We start from the raw sequence: 22,627 nt of genomic DNA, 5'->3' as shown, positions 1-22,627 counted from the left end.
TTCTTTGCTTGTATGACAACTTCAGAAAAAAATTCCCATATCTATTATTATTATTATTATTAAACAGGATTTATATAGCGCCAACATATTACGCAGCGCTGTACATTAAATAGGGATTGCAAATGACAGACTAATACAGTCCAGTTTTGGGCACCAGTTCACAAAAAGGACATTGTGGAATTGGGGAGAGTGCAGAGAAGGGCAACTAAACTAATACAAGGAATGGAGGAGCTCAGCTATGAGGAGAGATTAGCTGAACTGAATCTATTCTTCCTTAAGAAGAGACATTTAGGGGGGATCTGATCACCCTGTATAATATATAAATGGTCCATATAGAGAACTCTCCTCCCAATTATTCACTTTGAGATCATTACAAAGAACAAGAGGGCATTCTTTGTGTCTGGAGGAAAAGAAGTTTAAGGTCTGTGGAATGTGGAATAGACTCCCTCAGGAAGTAGTTTCAGTAATTACTATAGAGTGCATTAATAAAAAGCTGGATGCTTTTCTAGAAGCAAAGAATATAACTGGTATTTATTAGGTGAAGTACCTAATGGTTTGGTTTATTTGTATTTTGCATTTTCCCTCTAACCTTCTAAAATGGTTTATGCCATTTAATGTGGCACAAATATTTTTTAAAGGGACTCTAGGGGGAAGAAATGTTAAAGCATTGACTTGTAAAGAGGTTGGAATAGCTGTGATCTTTAGCAGTCACATATAACATGTCTCCGGTCTATGACTGGCTCCTAAAGCATGTTCCCAATTTTCCACTATCCCTACAGAACATTCATAGTTACTGATCATCTCCTGCAGCATGTCTCCAGTCTGACAGCTTCTGTAGCAATACAATCACTGAATGTATGCACCCCTTATATTTTATTAGGGTCCCATATGCAAAATATGTTGACAATCACTGGTCTAGATAAAGATCAGATTACTCTTTTATGTATTCTGAAAGTTCCCCAGGGTTCACAAACCTTTACTCACCAGCGGCATATACATGCTTAGCAAGACATTAGGGTGCACTCCAAGCCAGTAGTCTTACTTTCCTGCTCTTTCCTAGTTTTAGTTAAGCTACTTTTGCATGTATGCCAGCCTTGTAAATAAATCAGGCCAACCCCTGGAGAGGATTGGTTGTGGACACTGGACATTTTTCTTAACAGTATAAGTACAATTTAGAATAATGTGCAGTGTGTTTTAAAAGTGAATAAAGCTCAAAATAGCTTTTCTGAACACAGCTGTTTGTTTTTGTTGCTTGTTTTAGTGGTTCATTTTCTTTTGGAGCTGCAGTATAGTTTTGGTTCAGGGAAATAAAAAAACATGCCAACTAACAAAATCTGTCTACAAAACTTTTTAGAAACTGGCATTTTTTTGATTCTTACCATGACTACAAAGTGAAATTATTAATTAACTTTGACCAAGATCAAAAGTTTTTCTGAACAGGGTAGAAAATTTGCTGACCAAAAACCTCAGACAAATGTACTACAACTTTTACTTCTGTTCCAGTATTCCCCATACTACCGCTCTCCACATTTCTCCATGTTTATGCCCCTTCTGCATCACCCTTATGGATTTCTCATCCATCTCCTGCACTTTTCACTCCAATATTTCTGCTCTGCTCTTATATTCTTGTAAGTCAGTAATGGGGGAAGATCAGATGTTGGAGACCATAAGCAATACTGGTGGATATTTTTGGTAGCACATTTTTCTGCTTGTCTTTGCATTTTTATTTGGGTATCTGTGTCTGGTAATGTGTATATTTATGTACGTTTGCCTCAATGCCTTTTTTTTATTTTTGCCCAAGTACCGTTCTAATTAGTAGCTGCGTCCTGTCTACGAAGGTGAGGGTGGCATCAGCCTTCAGTGCGTGTTTGTGACCTGGCAGCAAGATACATTCAAGAACACCAAAGTGCATACTAGCTGCTGGTAGATCATGAAAAAAACAACAAAAGCCTAGGACTTTTAGGACTAAATCCTAATGCCACCTATGTACCCACCCCCTACAGTGTGCAGTACTTACAAAGAAAAGTTCTATGGTCACTTGCAGAAGAATAAAACCAAAGTGACACAAGTAAGACTTTGCCTGCTGAGAAGGAATTGTTATTTATGTTTGTTGCCATGCTAAATCTTTCTCATTTCTACTCAATTATATCTATAGGCCAGTAATTAAATACACTAAAAAAAATAGAAATGTCTATATTTAACACATTTTATTATTTTGAATTTGCACTATAAAAGTAGAATACGCAGTGAATTTATCAAACATTCAGCAGTCTGTGACCATTTACAATACACAGAGCAAAGTAAGTAATAGTTCTGGCTGCAGCCCCTCAGTTAATCATGTGTAGACGTCCAGGCAAATTTCAGTGGAAAGCAGCAGTTACAATTTGGCCTTTCCATCACACTTCCCGCTCAAACCGCGTCTAACCTTCATCTTCACTATTAGTTGGTGAGGATTCACACAATGCTACTTAGGAAAGACTCTTCCTACAAACACAGCACAATGCCTGACTTTAAAAAAAATGTAAAACAAAGAATGTAAGTAAATGCAAATTATACAAACCTAGCCCAATGGAAATAAAGACAAGAGCGCTGTGAATCTAGCACAATGTGTATGGTGTAAAGTAAGACTTATTATTACATTATATATTTCTTCTTTCAATACATCACACTATAGTCTATACTCATTACACATCTGACTAATATCTGTGTAAGTGGTACAGACTGGAAGTAGTATGTATTGGTATGAACATAAAGTAGATAAGGTTTAGTATTACCTAACATTGGAGACAACACACTGCTGTCTTCTCCTCCAGAGTTTAAGAAGACATCTAGTGCTTCTTGGTCGGACATATCCATTAGATCCATCTGCTCCAGCATATCTACATTGACTTCCATAGAGGACATACTTCCAATGGGTTCTATGGCAAAAAATATTTAAAAACAATTCATTCAAGGTGCTCTAAGAATTATTATTATTAAACAGGATTTATATAGTGCCAACATATTACGCAGCGCTGTAACTGTATATAGCACATCATAAAAGGCCTGTGGTCAGATTTGTATATGTTCTACACATGTAATCACATTTCACACATGAAAGGATACATAATTGAAGATAATTGAAATTATTGTCTTCAGAAATAACTGCACGTAAAATGATAGAAGATTTAGGATGCTGAAGTGAAAAACCCTCTCACCCCCCTCTAAATATTTGTGTTTCCTAAATTATCTGTTGGTACCCAAAGTTGATCATAGAAGTGTTTGATGGGAGATCATGAAGAATAAAAGCATACTAACCGTGAATGAGCACAGACATGTGCAGCTGCATCTCAAAAAATTTGAATGTCATTAAAAGCTCATTTATTTCAGGAATTAATTTTAAAATGTGAATTTCCTATATTGTATAGATTTATTACACAGAGAGTAATATACTTCAAGTGTTTATTTCTTTTCATTTTGCTGATTATGACCTAGAAGTAATGAAAACTCAAAAATCAATATTTCAGTAGATTAGAATATTACAGATGATCAATAAAAACATTATTTTTAACTCAGAAATGTTGGCCTACTGAAAAGTATGTCAATGTATGCACTCAATACTTGGTCAGGGCTCCTTTTGCATGAAGTACTTCATCAATGCAGCTTGGCAAGGAGGCAATCAGCCTGTGATACTGGTGAGGTGTTATGGAAGCCCAGGGTGCTTCGATATCAGCCTTCAGCTCATCTGTATTTTTGGGTCTAGTGTCGGTCATCTTCCTCTTGACAATACCCCAAAGATTCTCTAGAAAGTTTGCTGGCCTGTCAAGCACAGGGGTGCCATGGTCCTTAACCTCCCTAGCATTCTAATTCAGTCCAAATTTCCATGCAAAAATGGTTACATTTTACATGGAAATGTATTTTACATTGTAGGCTTATAATTCTTAGGCATAACTCACCGAAATATGTCCAATAAGGTGGTTTTTTTAGGTTAAAGCTACCCCGAGTGTGACTCAGGATTACCGCTATTTGTAGGTAAAATCCACCCTGAGTCACACTTGGGATTACCGCTAGGGGGGTTAAACAGTGGTATGAGACACCATGCGTTGACCATTTTTACCTTTTTCCCAATCTAATTTACTGAAATACAGATTTTTTTGTTTTCATTACCTGTAGGCCATAATAAGCAAATGGAATGAAATAAACACTTCAAATATATCACTCTGTGTAAAATTATTCTATATATTAGTATATCTATATATCACTTTATATCATTTTGAATTGAATTACTGAAATTAAATTTTAGATGATATTCTAATTTATTGAGATGAACTCTATGTATAGGAAGCTGAAATGTGTGCGGAAGGGGAGCAGACAAATAATCCAGACAACATTGTGACATGAAGAGACAACTAGTTGGGAAAAAAAAAAAAAAAAAAAAGGATTTTATTCCCTTCCCTCCTCTAGCCAAAGCTGGCAGGGTGCCCATACTTACTGACAGCTCTCTTTCCATAAAGCCCAGCCTAAGCAGGTATCTGATGACAGCCAGGTGGCTACTGAAAAGTGTTTTGTGCCTGGCTAAAAGTGGCTGGAGAGAGCACTGTAACCATTAATTTGTTGAAATACCATAACTTCCTCTAGAAAAAACAATTATTTTTCTAAAAAATCCTAGTTGTGAGTTCTGTCACTTGCCTCGTCTCTCTGATATTTGTAGGTATCCGGTAGACAGGTACTGCTCCATGTCTTGCTGAAAAGCCTCTTCAAAGAACTTCTGACGTTCTTTTAGCTTCATTTGCTGGGCATATTCCATATCTAGGACTCGCTGCGCATGTTCGGCATCCAACTCAGCTAAGAAAAACACAATACACCTTCATAAATAGTGTGTCAGAGGGAGCACAAAGGGTGAAAATACACAAGAGAAATAAACTGGTAATAAGGGTCGTTCCTACAGATTACATATGGATTAGGTCCAAGCTATAAAGGTTATGGTATATTCTGAAGAACAGAAAGGAAATCTCTAGTCATTTCTCTTTAACTACTAAGCAGTGTAGTCATGAAATTGTCTCAGCATTTGCTGGATTCTGAAGTGTGTATTATAAGATGCTTCAGGATGATCAGTGTCAGAAAATGGTATTCAAGCCAGCTTGATAGAAGATTTTATTTAAATGTACTGTGCAGCATCAGCAGTAACAAGAGGATTTAATTTTATGCTAATCTATTCTAGAAGTGGAATCATCGTGGACTGTGACATCGTGGACTGTGGACATCGTGGACTGTGGACGAAGTCTTAGCTCTTCTCTCATCATCTCCGTCTACTACATGTCCACTTGACCCAATCCCTTCTGATCTACTCCGTGCCCATTCCTCCACCCTGGCCCCTGCCCTAACCGAACTATTCAACCTCTCTCTTTCTACTGGTAAATACCCCTCAGCTTTTAAACATGCCATAATTCTCCCTATCCTAAAGAAACCCTCACTGGACCCCTCCTTACCTTCCAACTACCGTCCTATCTCCCTTCTCCCATATATCTCCAAACTCCTTGAACGCCTTGTCTATAAAAGACTTACCCATTACCTGAGCACCAACTCTCTCCTTGACCCCCTCCAGTCTGGTTTTAGAGCTGCCCACTCCACTGAAACAGCCCTTACTAAAGTGGCCAATGACCTCATCAGAGCTAAGTCTCAAGGCAACTTTTCCCTGCTCCTTCTCCTTGATCTTTCCTCTGCTTTTGACACTGTTGATCATCCCCTTCTAATACAAATCATGCACTCCATTGGTATCAGTGACACTGCTCTCTCTTGGTTTGCTTCCTATCTGTCTGACCGCTCCTTTCAAGTTTCTTTCAATGGTAACTCCTCCTCACCCACTCTCCTCTCTGTTGGTGTTCCCCAAGGTTCAGTCCTTGGACCGGTCCTCTTTTCTCTGTACACCTCCTCTCTCGGTAGTCTCATATCCTCCTTTGGCTTAAAATACCACCTGTATGCTGATGACACCCAAATTTATCTGTCCACCCCTGACCTGTCTCCCTCAGTCCTGGATAAGGTCTCATGCTGCCTGTCGGCCATCTCATCATGGATGTCTGACCGATTCCTGAAACTCAACCTGGATAAAACAGAACTCATCATCATCCCCCCCTCAAAATCTAAATCTCCCCCTGACATACATCTAACTGTTAACAACACTGTTATTCGGCCCTCCCCCCAGGCACGTTGTCTTGGTGTCACCTTTGACTCGGCCCTCTCATTCACCCCCCATATTCAGAACATTTCCAGGTCCTGTCACTTTCAGCTACGCAACATCTCCAAAATACGCCCCTACCTGTCCCGAGACCACCAAACTCCTTGTACACGCTCTTATCATCTCCCGTCTGGACTACTGTAACATCCTTCTCGCTGGTATTCCACTAACCCGACTCTCTCCTCTACAATCTATTATGAATGCTGCAGCCAGACTCATCCATCCTTCCCTCCGCTCCTCTTCCGCTACATCTCTTTGTAGTTCTCTCCATTGGCTTCCTTTTCACCTTAGAATCAAATTTAAGCTCCTGTGCTTTGCCTTCAAATCCCTACACAGTTATTGTCCAACTTACATCTCTGACATGGTTAAAAAATACTCCCCCTGCCGCTCTCTCCGCTCCTCCAATGACATACTACTGACTTCCTCACTCATAACCTCATCACACGCAAGGATACAAGACTTCTCTAGAGCTGCTCCAACTCTCTGGAATGGTCTTCCTCGTCCTATTCGGCTTGCTCCTACTTTCTGCTCATTTAAAAGAGCACTCAAAACCCATTTTTTCAAACTTGCCTACCCGGCTTCTTCTGTCATTTGAAACCATCACTACTTCCCACACTACATATCTCCCATCCTTTTGTGTGTGAAATTTCCCCACCTACTAGATTGTAAGCTCTTCGGGGCAGGGTCCTCTCCTCCTGTACCACTGTCTGTATTAGTCTGTCATTTGCAATCCCTATTTAATGTACAGCGCTGCGTAATATGTTGGCGCTATATAAATCCTGTTTAATAATAATAATAATAATAATAATAATCGTACGGTAGATACTTGGTAAAGCAACCTCTATTCCACTATATGGCAAACTGAAGGAATCCAGCACGGAACAAAGCTTGCAGCCTTCATTTAATATTATTATGCAGAGTATAGTAACAAATACACAAACTGTCTGACTACATTAAGTTTAATAAAACAGTCCCAGCACAGTCCCAGGTCTCTCTCTCCCACACCCTGACATGGAACATTTAAATATCCTAAAGACATGTTGCCAAGCAAGGCTGCTGCAGTATTTCATTATACAACCCAGTGACAATATATTCAGTTCACTACAGCTTCTGTACCCCCGATCACCTTAATTTACAGCACATACTTCAGATTATTGGTTTTCGCAATACTATAAAATTATTGCTGCTTCATATACATTCCCTTATGGCAGTGTTGATGTGGTTCTAGAAGGGTACTATTGTAGAGATCAGGTTCACTCCCAGTGAAGATTCAATTATTACACTCATGATGGTAAATGATTAAGGTAATTACTCGTTATAAAAGAACAATACGAATATACAGTATTTATAGTATTTATATAAGTAAATTAAACAGTTATAATTATTAGTTCATGAGATAAAATAGGAAATATAATCACAACTCATATTGCTTAGCAAATTGACCCTAATGTCTGTGACCTCATAACAAAAGACAAAAATAATATTCATATCTTCAACAAAATCTGATGAGGACATTACTCACCCTAAGGCCAGGGTCAGACAGAAGAGTTGGTAAGTTCTATCTCCTAATTACAAGTATCTTGCCAATTGCTTATCCCCAGACTGATCAGAAGGGATCATACAACATCTGGAAGAAGTGTCTCCAGTGACAGCAGAGAAAAGTGTGAACCCGTGTCACATATTCAAGTCCTTTTAGCAGAGCACACAGCAGGAAATGAGGAATACACATTTGACACTGCGCTTTGTTATGGAGCTTCATATTGACAAAACAAAGCATGTACACAGCAAACACAGTAATAGAAGAATGTATTACAGGAGCATGACCAGTAACATGCACCACTGCTATCAGTCTTCACATTCTCCAGTATGGCCTCATAATTTCAACATTCACCCTAAAATGATTGTCTCAATATTCATGGCAGAAGACCAGAAACCCTGAACACTTACAACTTAACACTTACTATGTAGATTATATACCTATATTATATCACAGTGTTCTCCCCAGCCCCTATTTACCTGGGTGCACCACCCAGTACATTTTAATAACTACATGGCTGTTTTCTTCCCACCTGGCTAAAAAAATTGGGTTGAACACTGCATCAATTTATTATACGTTGGAAAGCTTCACTTCTGCGTCTAAACCAAAGAGATCTTTCTTAGTTCTAAAAACTTTGTCCAGCAGCAGATGTGGTCGCAAAAATGTGAAATTTGTTTACCCTTTGTGGACCATACTTTGGCATTAATGGGTTGAATCAGACACTTGTAAAAGTAGAGATGCCAAGAATTACTGTAATTGTGAAAATGTCACTGTGCAGTTGCATCACCAATAGCAACACTACATATTAAAGTAAAGTGATCTGTCAACATGTAGTCTTCCTGGAAAAAAGTAAATTTCAATATATAGTTTTAACCAATATTAGAGAAAATGAATCAGTCCTTCTGCCCAGCAAGGCAAGAGCAACCAGAATGGGACAGATATACTATTGGTTTATTATATAAATACCCCTGACACTTTTCATTAACCACTTGGCTGTTTTTGGATGGTTACTGAAGAGTTGGGTCACAATACAGGGGCTTCCACCCATCTCAAATAAATTTCTGGGATGAGCACTGATACCATACTCCCCAGCCCCTTCCCGGAGCCAATATACAGTATTGCCAGACCATTTATGTATCAAGGTAGGGGGGACACAAATCTAAGGTTTGCAATCAGATGAATGGGAACGAATGCACATGGATTTCACACACAAAACCTACTAAAAAAACTTCTCCTAAAAAGATGTGTCATGATTTCCACTAGAATTGTGCCTAGTTCTCTTTGTAATTTGCTATGTGAATCTCCCTTGTTTTACTTTGGTTAGTGATTAACAAAGAAGGAGAAGATTCCAATTTTAACTGCTCATAGTCATTATTATAAAACAGAGCTCCTTTATATATAGTTCCCCATTGAAACTACAGAATATGTATATTATAAATACTTATAAACACATAAGAAATGCAAGTTACTCATGAAATCAGGGATGCACCGTATGCCAAATGTTAGTGGGCCGTGTTTACCAATAAATGCAAAAAAGTAAGGAAAAAAAATATTCATCCATCCATACATACATACTAACTTTATCTCTGATGAAATCAATAAATATGATCTAAAACAAAGGTCTGATCTTTCTCCTATTCTTAAAAATTTGAAAAACTTATAGCCTACCTTATGCAGTGCCTTTGTATGTCTTAATGATCACTAGTAGATCCAGGCAAGGTACGAGGTAAACAGGCATCAGCCTGCTGCATCCCCCTCTTTTGACCTCATATTGATCCAGGACTAATGACTGACAACAGTATGTAGCAGATGTTTTATAACCAACATAAGAATCCTCCCATAAACTTCTCTTCTCTGGGGAGAAAAAAATCAGTTCAGCCAATCTTTTCTTGGAGCCGAGCTCCTCAACGCTTTTTGTCAGTTTAGTTGTACATTTCTACACTCTCACCAGGTCTACAACATGCTATTTATGAACTGCTGCCAAAACTAAACCACATATATACTGGACGTGGTGTCATTAATGGTTTGTAGGGGCAGGATAATGTCTATCCTTAGAGTCCATACCATTTTGTACAAGAAAGTATTTTGCTTGCTTTGGAAATTTTAGCTCTACAGCACAACTAGATATTTCTCTATTATTTTCACACCCAGATGTATTTCCCTAGAATGTATGACATGAATGGTTGTAGCTCCCAAGAGTACCTAACTTACTTACACATTATCAGGACAAAATGTAATTTGTCCCTCAGTTCCAATCAAAGAGAATCCAGAAATACTTTATTTATATCCACCCAACTTTCTAATTTGTTGTAATTGGTTATTCTCCATTTGAACTTGTGTTGTGTTCTTTTGTGCACGCAGAGCTAGAATAGATATTTATATTTAGCCATCTAATTGTTCCCAGTCAGTGCCTCAGAGTTATCTTGGAAAACGGTCTATGTGGCCAGGCCTGATCTTTTTAGTATTGATCTAGTAAAATAATATTTTTGGGTTTGTTTTTATCTGTTACTCCTTTTTAATTTTTGCAATCTAGATTTTGTTATTACATATACTTTTAGTAAATTCTTGGTAAGCTAATGATAAAGTTGAATCTTTATATTTTTAGTATGCCCTTTTTATTTATTGCTTTTCCAACATTAGACCTAAGTCAGAAAGTTTTTCTTTTAGCCTTTTACTGTTTGACTACATGGTTTTACGGACATGGTTTCAATTGGAATTTAAATGCAACCATGTTGTGGTCATTGCTACACAATTTTTATTTCTTATGACCTTTTTTAACCGCCATCATACTCTCCATCAACAAGCTTTTTTCTTTCACACTCACTTTTTATTCACAGACGCCATTCTTTGTCTCAACTTTTTAATGTCTCTCCAAAAGAAAGGAAATATTACCAGCCCAATAATATGATGGACAAAGCCATTTAAAGCTATCTTGCATTGTACATCTTTGTTTAGTACTGACCTATAGGCAATATTCTAGAAAATATAGGAAAATAAATATAGGTTTTTACAGTTTAGTTCTTTAAACTGGCTCCCGATGGATTTTCCATCTTTCATGTATACTGGCATTTATCCCAACAGGGATCTTACCTGTTAGATCCTTTCGGGCCACTGCCAGTATATAGTCTACCAAATCCATCACATACTGAACCCTAGCACTAAAGAGACAGCAATCCATTTGGTTACTCCAGTCCAGGCTACCATTTATTATCAGTTTTCCTGAAACCCCTACCACCACCAAATGACTAGGCTAATACCAACTTAAATTGAACCAAATCATGTTTAATTGAAAAAACACATTTAAGATATATTTCTGAATTTAGAAAAGAATTCATTTGTGTTTTTTTATATCTGCCTGAAGTTCAAATATAGTAAAGTACTGTACATGTTATGTCCAATACATTAGTCCAAAAATATGAACATTTTTCAAATCATTTATAATTTTCAAACTTTAGGTTGATTGTCGTTAAGTCAATTTATCTCCTACTCTGCTTAGTGTTGCTTGAAATACAGCGTGACCCACATTGCTAATGCCCTGACATCCTCTTACAGCATTGGCTGGTACAAGCACTGCCTGTGGTGGTTAAACAATCAAAATCACTTTACTCTTCAATGTTAGGGGGCACAATGTCAAGCAGCCAAAGAAAAACAAAAATAAACAGAATGTTTCCCTTTTAGCCAAAAAGAAGACAGTTACTTGCAGCACAAAAACATGTATTATCAGAATGAGCGGAGTGCTACTTTCTGTCAACCTGTTTCGCCAAATATAAACTTAACATTTCCTTTCAAAGTATACCTTTACAATAGAAGTGGTAGTATTTCCTTTTGCCTCAAGTGAGCTGCTTCCATCAAACAGAACAGATGCTGATGAAATGGCTTTAAAATGCTTGCACTTATAACATAAAAAGGCAGTAGAAAAAAAGTTATGCTGCACATTACTAAAGACATGCACATTAAAGTAAAACTTTATTAGGCTTGGTCTACACAGACGTTTTCCTCAGCGTTTAACATGAGGCTTTAAAAGCCTGAAATTCCCATGCATTCCAATGGGCTAATCCACACAGAACGTTTCCTTGAGGCAGGTTTATGAGTGTTATCTATAACGTTGCTTGCAACAATTGAAAAATAAAATGCGGGGTTAACGATGGACAACGCCCAAAAACGCAGGTAAACGCTTTTATTAATTTCAATGGGGCATTTTCCTGCATTTATAAGCATTTGAAACGTAAATGCGTTAAAAACGCAGAAATATGCGGAAAATAGACGTTTTCTGGTGTTTTAAAGGCAAGCTTTAGAATGCTAACAAAAGTGAATATAAACGCAATAGGAACGTTTACATGCGTTTTTAAAGACGTTCGCGCAGACCCAGCCTTATTGAGCTAACGATGAGCCATCAAGTTATCCTGGAAATCCCAGGAAACCTGATCAATAAGGGAACTTATACTGAGAAATATGTAGTTTGCCATTTTATGATGATGCTAGTTGGCTCGTACCGTTCTGACTTGTGACTAAGCAAGTAGTCAAAAATAACCAGACAGGAGTTTTCTTTTTAGCAGATAGGCCGAGTCATTGGCTAAGTGGCCCATTTAAAATTCTACGTTCTGCATTTATATGTGTCAGAGTACATTTTAGCTTATTTCTGGTGTGCCAAGACGAGAGCTGGGTGTGGGGGGTGATGCTAGTTCTGTACATATGTGCAGAAGTTACATCATCAGTGGCTGTCCAGTGGCTGAAGAGAACTGCAGGGCCTTGAAGGAGGTGACAAGAATCTCACAAATGCACAGTGAGATCAGAACTTTTTTTAGGAATATATACAATATTGAAAATCCTAACGATGAAAGATCATTATGTGATCATGCATTTGTTTAAAAAGCAAATATTTTGCCCATTCTTGTTATATCCTATCAGTGCTTTAAGTCCGCATTAACAGCTTAAAGAAATAAAAAAGGTACTTTTAGTCCTCATCTTTCAGTGATCACCCCATGAATGAGATGTGGGACATTTGTATACGAAGCTTATATAAAAGTTACAGTGCAGACATGAAGATCTGGCCGATTGTACTATCTATTGGTCAGTCTACAAGTACAAGGCGTAAATCCTGTGTGTGCATTCCTTTACACTTCAAAATATATGTATTGTTAGATTTATTTAACAGCTATACATGATACCTTTGTGATAAGGTGAATATAGGTGAATAAAGTAGAACCCCTTTTACAAGAAAAGGGCATCTGGAAATCTACCTAAGGACACAACTTTCCTTCAGCTTGACATCTTGCAGCAAACCTGGAAAACTATGGAATGTTTATGCTCACAAGCAAATAACTGGAAACCTGATAAATAGTCTCTATATAAATATGCCCTCATAATCTGTAGCTATGCTGCATAATGCTGAGCAGAAAAAAACTGTATGTATTCACTCAAATAGCTTCTATTTAAATTAATATTCTGCTTTTGTAATTAGACCAGAATTATTTAAGAATGCATGCTGCTGAATCTCATTCTTGATCATACCTTTAATTCTACCAGGCTATGTAATATTTATTAAATCCGCTAATGAATTTGACCAGATTGTAGTGGTAAACACCTTTAGAACTTCGGCCAAAATAACTGAGCACTTCATGCATTCAAGGATAATCAGTTTTTAATATCGTCTCAATATGGTGAGACTGACCTTGCCCTGTGAAGTGCCAAAGGCGCCTAAGTAATCTTGTTGAGAAAATGATTAAAATCTTCATATTCAATGTGAAATGCTGTCAACGAGATTCCTTAACCCTGTGTCAGTAGGGAAATGGAATTTGCTCAAAGGCCAACCCAGAGATGTTGTCTTGCATGTCCTATAAATAGAAATCCATAGAAGACAGCTTTGTCTGTTAATGATCGCATGAAGATGGCTGGAACTGTCAGAAAATGGGAGTTTGGCTTGTAATTATTATGTGGACAGTTCAATATTGCAGAGAGCTGCAGATGCTCCACTCCAATTAAGGTTACTCTTTTTTTCTGATTCAGTCTGACAAGTATTTTCCACAATCTGATGGCTTACAAAAGCAGCTAAAAATATATGTCTTAATTTAATAAAGAACCCCAAACAGTTTTTCAAATATAAAGTTCAATAGCCATCAATAATAATTTTTACAATACTTTTTTAATGTACATATGTACAAAGTGAAGTAGTAATGTAATGCTGCATATGAGAAGAAAGAACACTGTTTGACCTACAACTGATATACAACAGTGGCCTGTTACTATTATACGGGATTTACATAACACCAACATATTACCCAGCACTGTACATTAAATAGGGGTTCATATGACCCAATTTATAATGTAAAGTAATATATGAATGTGTTATTCTGTACATACAGAAAGGCTGCTTTACAGTAAGGGCACAAAGCCAGCATCACATTTGGGTAAGGCAATGCACAGAATTGTATTTATAGTAATTCCTAGTAACCTAATATATGGAATTTATAGTAACTTGGTGCAAGGAATTGAAATATGCTTGGATCTAAGGCCGACCAAACACATATTGATCCAATTATTCACTAAAAAGTGTTTTAGATTAAAATCAAATTTCACAACCATTTAATTTTTTTTAATGATTGTGGAGAAATTAACGCCGATATATACACTTCTATAAAAATGTATTACTTAACTAATAATTTACTGAACTTCATTCAGCAACTAAAATATTCCAGTTGGTATTTAAAAAGCAACTTTTTTATCCCCAAAATAGGGACATGGCAGGGTGTGTTATATGTCTGTATACCTTGAGCTGAAAGTGTCCCTCTTCTTTGTCTCCCTCTTCTCCATCTCCCTATGTCATTATAGAGAGCTGAGAGGCATTAGTATTAAAAATATTATTATACAGTGTTTATATAGCACCGACATTTTATGCTGTGCCTTACAAAGTCTGTAGTCATATTACTAGCCGTCCCTAAAAGGGGCTCACAATTTAATGTCCCTACCATAGTCATATGTCATTATTGTAGTTTAAGGACAATTCTTGAGGGAAAGCTGATTAACCTAACTGCATGTTTTTGGAATCCTGAAAGAAAACCCACACAGACACAGAGAGAACCTGCAAACTCCTTGCAGAGTCCTGGCTGAGATTAAAACCTGGGTCCTAGCGCTGCAAAGGCCAAATTGCTAATCTCTGAGCAATAAAATGGAATTGAAGATATACAGTCTGGTTGGTTGGTTGGAAAACTTTGATAATTTTCAAGCAGATGGAGTAAATAGAGCTGAGAATATGTTTTCACTTTCATCAATAAATTTGCAATAGTTACTTTATTTCAGACATCCAATTGATTGGTTGATAGCATGAAAATATGTATGCATTTAAAGGCCATAATAATAGCCTCTATTGAAATATAAACTGTGTTGCTACAGTACTGATCGCTATAATGCTGGAAGCACAATAGGGAGTGTTTTTCTGTTGATTCAGAAGCAGTTAACTTTCTGTTCAGTACAGCCTGCAGGGAACTGAAGTGACAAGGATAACCTTTTCAGAAGCATTAGCAAAATGCAGTGTATATGGGAATACAGCACTATAATAGCAATCTGCAAGCTGCTAAAATTATAGATATCACTGGTCTAAAAATAAAGGGTTATAAACTAAATCACAACCCTGACTAAATGAATGGTTACATGTTTTAGGCTGGGTCTACATGGACGTTTTGTAAAAAGGCATGTAAACGTTCCTACCGCGTTTATAAGCGTTTTTATGCACTTATTCTAACGTTTTAAAACTTTTTTTAAATGCTGGAAAAAGCTGAAAAACGTCTATGCCGCGTTTATCCGCGTTTTACCGCGTTTTACCGCGATTTTACAAGCGTTTTAGCACTTGGTAGAAATGCAAACTGTAACCCTGGGCAGTGATTTCTGCAAGTACAGGAAGTACATACATCCCTGCATACATGTGATAATGTGATCATGCAACAGTACAGTGACAAATGTAACAGTATACACAGAAAAGAGTGAAAAGAGTGCAAAGTGAAGCACAATTAAAGACAATGACTACACACAAGTGATAATGAACGACATCATTTGCAGGTGTGAAAAGCACCAAAAGCAAACACAATGGCAGACAATTTCACACGTGCCAGGCATAGGTGTTAATTTTTAACAGTATAGTACATGTAATTAATCATGCATGACACATGGAATAGTGACACAGGACACAGGCTATTGTTAAAACGTTTGTAAAAGCCTCCATTGAAATCAATGGAAGCTTTTTTATTGACAATTTCTAGCATGCATAAACGCAGGAAAACGCTCCCATTAAAATCAATGGACGCGTTTTCCCGCGATTTCCCGCGATTCCCAGCGTTTTCCCGCGATTTACCAGCGTTTTAATTTTTTAAACGTTGCAAGCAACGTTTAAAATAAAGCTCAAAAACGTGCCTGAAGGAAACGTCCTGGTGTAGATTAGCCCATTGGAATGCATGGGGACTTCAAACAAGGGCTTTAAAAGCCTCAGGTTAAACGCTGGGGAAACAGTCCGTGTAGACTAAGCCTTACAGTGACCAGACCAAATCAGTACAATTATTATATTTTATCTAGTACAATAATAATAAACACATATACACGGACTGCTGTGAAAGTCACCTTGCACCCTACAGTGAACAGAGCAGCATGGAATTAAGCTGAAGATAAGAATATGCAGGCAATAGAGAGATATTTAAATGAATATGCTGATTTGTACATGACCATATTTTAATACATATTTAAACAAGTCCTTTTCAGACATGAGTTTTACATAATCTGAAGAGAGTTTTTGCATGCAATGTAAATGTAATCCCAGGGAAAGTTAAATGAAAATGTGACAAAACGTGCTTCTGTTTTGTGCTATCATTCATTTCAATTACATGCTTGTGGTTAAATGTGCCTAAATACAGATAGGATGTGCTGCTTGGGAAGAATAGTTAATTAGCTACATAGTTATGGAAGCCTAATAAACCAAATCCCATGAGAGGAATCAGCCAGGATAGCTAAAACAGCTGGTACAGTCAGCAGCCTCGGTAACGTGAACAGATATGTGAAGCAGCCACTGCTGTATGTTTGCATTTTACAGCATAGACACTCTCCAATTTACTATAAATTTACTATAAAGCAGGTGGAATGCTAGGATGCTTAATATGGGAGGAGGGAATTTCTAAGTTAAAGTTTTGTGAAACTACATCTAATTTTCAAGAGTAGGTCCTAATTTATTTATAAAAATAGATGATGAATTCATACATAAACACAAATTCTAAATGGTAAATCTCAGGATATGGGCATTTTGCTAACAGTTTACATCCCTTTGGAAAAAAGCTTCTGCAAAAACGCCCCATGAGCATGCAGTGTGGTGCCTGGCTCTATTCTTCTAGATGCTGGAGACAATGGGCCTGATTTATTAACGCTCTCCAAGGCTGGAGAGGATACACTTTCATCAGGGAAGCTGGGTGATGCAGCAAACTTGGAATAGATTTCTTTAAAAATGTTTGCTATGCAAATGTTTGAAATCCTAGAAATCCATTCCAGGTTTGCTGGATCCTCTTCAGCAGTGGAGAGCTTTAATAAATTGGACCCAATGTAACTCCTGTGCACAAAATCAGTGGCTGCCCAATGGCTGAAAAGGTTTGCGATGAACCCAAAAGAATCACCAGCTGAGAGTTGGGGGATGCAGCTATGGCAGAATCCTGAACCTGTCATCCCTGAAAGGCACGAAGGAGAAGATAGGCGTGGGCCAATATGAATTTTTCTCTGTTAATTAATAAAAAGCATTTTTGCACATTTGCACACACAAAACAAACCAAATAAAATTAATGGCTTATACTCCAAAACATTATTATACAGGTTTGTGTAACCTAAATGATTAAAGATTTGATTTTTTAGAATATTAAGTGTGAATGAGAAATTCTTGAATGATTTTAAACAGAATGGGCCTTTAAAGTCCCCTTTTTTCCTTCTTTGCTTTCTAAATACAACAGGTACAATCATCTTGTGACAGAGACAACTGTAAAACTTTAGATTTCCATCACTTTCTTTCCTGCTGACAATGGTCACCAGAACAAATGGAAAGTCTAAATCTTCCTAGTGGGAATACAGACTGCTGTATTGACCTGGCAGGGATGAAACCTCACCAATTTAAAATGAAAGAAAAATATTTTTGCTTTTAAACATACATTTAAAGAATCACTGTGTTGGCAAATGTCTTCAAGATGAAAGCTCTGTTGAGCTGATTTAAAGTAGAATTCCCAATAAAGACAAATATGTGATGCAGCACATAATTATGAGTATATCAGCAGTTACAGATTTCTCTTGTTCCCCTGCAATTAATATCTGTTTAGTCTGCCAGTGAGGTCTACTTAATGCAGCTCCCTATCAAATCAGAACTGGCCCACTGTCTGTGTGGAACCCCTCCTACTGTGAGCTGCAGTGTCTGGGGAAGGGAGTGTAGGAGAAAGATTTAGCATAGTCAAAGAAGGAAAAGCAAGTCTCATTTTAATTTATAAGTCTTGCACATTACATAGTAGCAGAATTTAGGACTTGTTTAGAATGTCACACAGAAACCTTTAGCTATTTTTATCATATCAAAGAGTTATGAGAAATTCTAAAGCTAAAAGATTCACTAGTCTGTAAATACTTTATAACAAATTACCATACTTTTCATATTTGTTTGTATACATTTCGGAGCACCTTATTCACCACAATAGATTTCTGCACAGTGAGATGCATAGACCACCAGTGCACATAGCTAGAGAGAGACTGTACATTACCCCAGAATCATTTGTAATAAATAGTGGGTATCCTCACATAATTTAGGTGGTATCCATGACCACATATTAATAATGCACTTGGTTCTATATGTTTTGTTCTGTGTACAGATCCCTATGGCATACTATCTATCAATCACAGGGTAAACAAACATATTCTGTGAAAGGTCTCTTAGCGATCAGGAATGAAAAAAAGAGCGTCAAGGACAACCCCCTCCAATCCTCCCTGGCCTATATTAGCTACACAACCTTTGAACAAAGCCATTTTACTGAAGAGTATATTTGCTTTATACAGCTGTACCAGCAAATGTTGAAATATGGCAGAGTACTGTTCCAAGAGAATAGAATAATGAAATATTTGATCCACGCTGCACTCCTAGATTACCTCAAAGGGTTTCCCTCTTTTACTGGTATTACACCATTGTTAGTCTGAATTCAAAAGAATATTCTTGTAGGTTTTCACAGTCTACAAAAGAACTGCAAATGTAACAAAACACATAAACTATGAACATTCAATGCTAATATACATGTACCAGCCCAAACACATACTTCTTGATGTGGAAAGGGATTCAGAATGTTTTGTTTAATAAAATAAAATCATAGGCTCACTAGACCAGAAGGAAACAGAGTTGCCATAACAGATCATGCTCCTTAGACCACACTGATCACCATCTTTTATCATTTAATGCACCTTCCTATATATTATAGGTAGCTATATGAAGCAATTCTGGTAGACATTTAGGTTAGTGAATATTAAATGTTATAAATTGAAAGTTTTCTTTTATGTTGGAAAAAAATATTCACTTCTTTCAACCCAGAACCCCCCCACCACTCTAAATCCTTTTTTTTTTTTCAATTTTTGTCTATATGCACTTGTTTCCGCACCAGATGCACAGGCTGATATTGTATATTCCATGCATGGACACAGGAATTCATTTAGTCCCAAGCAGCAATGGGCAATGCCAAGACGCAGGACACATTCCCGGCATGATACACTGAGCTACACAAACACAGCATAGCAGAGTTTTTCAAAAGAAGATAGCGATCAGGCAGGTGCAAATGTTTTATTCCTAAAGAGACCTTACAAAAGACCTCCTGGCTCACGTATCTTCAAAGCTGAACTTTTTTCCACTTTAACAAAAAGAAGAAACAATACAAAAAAGCACAGTGCTACTGGTGCATATAGGCAACGTAACCACTTTATGCTAGCGATAGGAATTAAGCCCAACATTTCCATAAACTTGTTCTGTTTATGTGATTAGGAAATGATGGCAGATGCTTTAGCTGCCATGCAGAAACATCTAAGAGGTTTGGTGAATTGTACATCAAATAATGTCATTACAGCCAGATGTCTCATGTTTGTGTATAGAAGCAATGCAGACTGCTTATTTTAAAAGGAAAAGACAAACTGTCACAATATTAATGTTATCTTAATATCTTGTTACGGTTTCCTGAGCCAACTATCTTGATAGCTACTGTTTCCTGTGTTAAACATCCTGAAGACCTCCAGTAGGTAAGCTACAAACACACCATAATAACACAGGATTCTAAGATATAAGATCAAATATTAAGGTGAACTGATAACAAATAAGCTGAAATGAACAACTGAAATTACTCTTGTAGTGAGTCTTCTAAATGTTCTACAAACAAAATATTTAAAGAACTGGAATAATTGATAAAACTGAAAGCAGAGACATACTCTTTTTAACATTTAGATGGATGGGGGAAGAGTATAATCCTGCCCCCTTGGTTTTGATCTCCATTCTCCATTTCTGGAATAATTTCACTACATAGCTATGGAGAATCTACAATAGGACTGAGTACAAGGAAATGCTAAGGACGTGCTTACATCCCTACTATTGCAATGCATGTAAATTAGGGTTATGGGCAACATTAAAATGGTAAATTGAACAGCATTCCATTTGACCCACATTTAGGTTGAGTTAAGTTTTGTGTTTTATCCCACTGACCTGACCACAGATAAAATGAACCATAAATACATGGAAAAGATGGGGAAGGCTGCAGAGAGCCCCTAGAGTATACAGAAGCATCATAGTTAGCCAAAATTCTAAGCTGAGCTGTTTGATTTTATGGAGGCTTCCAAATGTAATTCATTCAGTGCACAGTGATAAAATGAAGCATAATACTGTAGAACCGTGACAGACACAACCTAAAATTTTGTCTTAGATCAGCGGTCTGGCCGGTGCGCCCCCAAGCAAGGTCAGGAGAAGGACACTGCTAAGGGAGTGCACCGGCCAGAGCCGCGGACCATGTCCCCTGTACGGATCGCAGGCTCAGGGAAAGGAGTTGGTTCTGCCTCTGGACACAACCGTCCCACAACCTCCCATCCCAGGCTCAGACCTGCGATGGGAGAGAGGGCGGGTCTGGCATCATGACATCACAATAGGGGAATTTTCTTCCCCTTTGAGAGACACCCGGCTCCCCAGAGCCCAGCGGTGCGGAGCTGATAAACTTAGTGGTCCGTGGGTCCGAAAATGTTGGCAACCATTGTCTTAGATGATTGAAGCTATTTTTCACTCTTTAGAACAAATGATCTATACAACTATGAAAACTACCTAAGGAAGTAGTTTATAGAGTTTCATTATTTTTTAGTCTTATAAAGATTATGGTTATTTTACAATAAATGACAAATATTAGAGACTAATATATTAAGGGGCAAACGGCTTTTTCATCGGATGAAATAATGTTATTTATACACAAATAATGACAGTTTTCTGTTTGTCATCTTTATGAAAGTGGAGATTAGCTGAATAGTGGTAATAATGGCTGGAAAAAGTGGACGTCCGTATTCTCTACAAGTAGAGGGAGTTTTTTTTTGGATACTTACAGTACAGCGAATAATTATGGATTGCCACCATAAAAAACTACAACTTTTTTATAAATATGGTTTAAAAAAGTGGCAATTAGAAAACAAATGCTAATCATTTATCTGCTTGAAATGTTCAACTGTAGTTGAAAGTCATAAAAAATTACTGCAGGTATGAAAAGTAGGTATATACCAAAAAAAGCCACATTCTGGTCAGTTCACATATTTTACTATCCTTAAAATGCTAAGTTTTTCAAACCATATATCTGGCCAAAGGTAAAATAAACCCCAAATAGGCAACAGATGAATCGCCTAATGGATTTCTAACTGGATTTTCCCCATAAATGCTGGGGGGACCTTAGCCACAGTAGCACGAAAGACCAATTCAGAATAACTGCAGTTCTGTAACAGAAAAAATTTCTAAATCTTCAAAACAGACATCTCTGAAAGGCATCTTATACAGGATAGATTATATTTAGCAAGATAATAAGCTAAATATTCTTTAAAATTAACATACAGTAAAAATAGAATTTCTTAGAACATAATTATTTATAGTCACTAGGAAAATATGGGCAGAACAAGGCTACGATTTCGCACTACCAAACCCACATGAAAGCATGTTGAATCTTAGTTCAGGTTGGCAGGCTATACATAAATCGTCATTTAGTCGAGCAGCCCATTTAATAGTTTTGTCAAATGAACTGTAAATCTTTGCTTTATTTCTAAATTTAATTAGCCAAAAGTAATTGCAATGTAGGGCCTGATTAATTAAAGCTCTCCAAGACTGGAGAAGGTAGACTATCATGAGAGAATGGGATGGGAGAGTGATCGGGAAAACCTGTAATGGATCTGATAAAGGATTAAACATTTGTCAAATAATAGCAAATTATTTTTAAGTGATCTATTCAGGTTTGCTGGATCACCTAGACTCTCCCATGATAGTCCATCTTCTCCAGTCTTGGAGAGCTTTAATAAATCAGTCCCACAGTATAGAAAACCTTGATTGGTCTACTAGATTGTAAGCTCTTCGGGACAGGGTCCTCTCCTCCTTTATCACTGTCTGTATTGGTCTGTCATTTGCAATCCCTATTTAATGTACAGCGCTGCGTAATATGTTGGCGCTATACAAATCCTGTTTATTAATAATCATAATGTCAGATCAGAAAAAAAGGATTTTCAAGACTTTTTGATCGATTTCCTAAATTAAAAAAAAATACATTGGTAGGGTGTGGTGTTCTGAACAATTCATCTTTGATCAGCATTCATTTTAAACAAGTCAATTGAATTGATAT

General features: G+C 37.2%; 1 protein-coding gene across 2 annotated transcripts in view; it reads right to left on the bottom strand.

Moving 5' to 3' along the window:
- Window positions 1-296: 296 nt before the first annotated feature.
- DTNBP1 (dystrobrevin binding protein 1) overlaps window positions 297-22,627 on the bottom strand; it is a 70,383-nt gene continuing 48,052 nt past the window's right edge. Inside the window, exons 8-10 of one of the 2 annotated variants that reach the window (XM_072411670.1) lie at window positions 4,669-4,824; window positions 2,775-2,918; window positions 297-2,508 (exon numbers count right to left, since the gene is read on the bottom strand). In XM_072411670.1, coding sequence (XP_072267771.1) covers window positions 2,465-2,508; window positions 2,775-2,918; window positions 4,669-4,824 — 344 coding nt within the window. In that variant the 3' untranslated portion in view covers window positions 297-2,464. The remainder of the gene's footprint in view (window positions 2,509-2,774; window positions 2,919-4,668; window positions 4,825-22,627) is intronic. The other variant, XM_072411671.1, reaches the window with a different exon arrangement.

The sequence above is a fragment of the Pyxicephalus adspersus genome, chromosome 5 (assembly GCF_032062135.1).
Source record: "Pyxicephalus adspersus chromosome 5, UCB_Pads_2.0, whole genome shotgun sequence".
NCBI classification, from domain to species: Eukaryota; Metazoa; Chordata; class Amphibia; order Anura; family Pyxicephalidae; genus Pyxicephalus; species Pyxicephalus adspersus.
The sequence above is the reverse complement of the archived record's forward strand: the minus strand, read 5'-3'. Positions and strand labels throughout refer to the sequence as shown.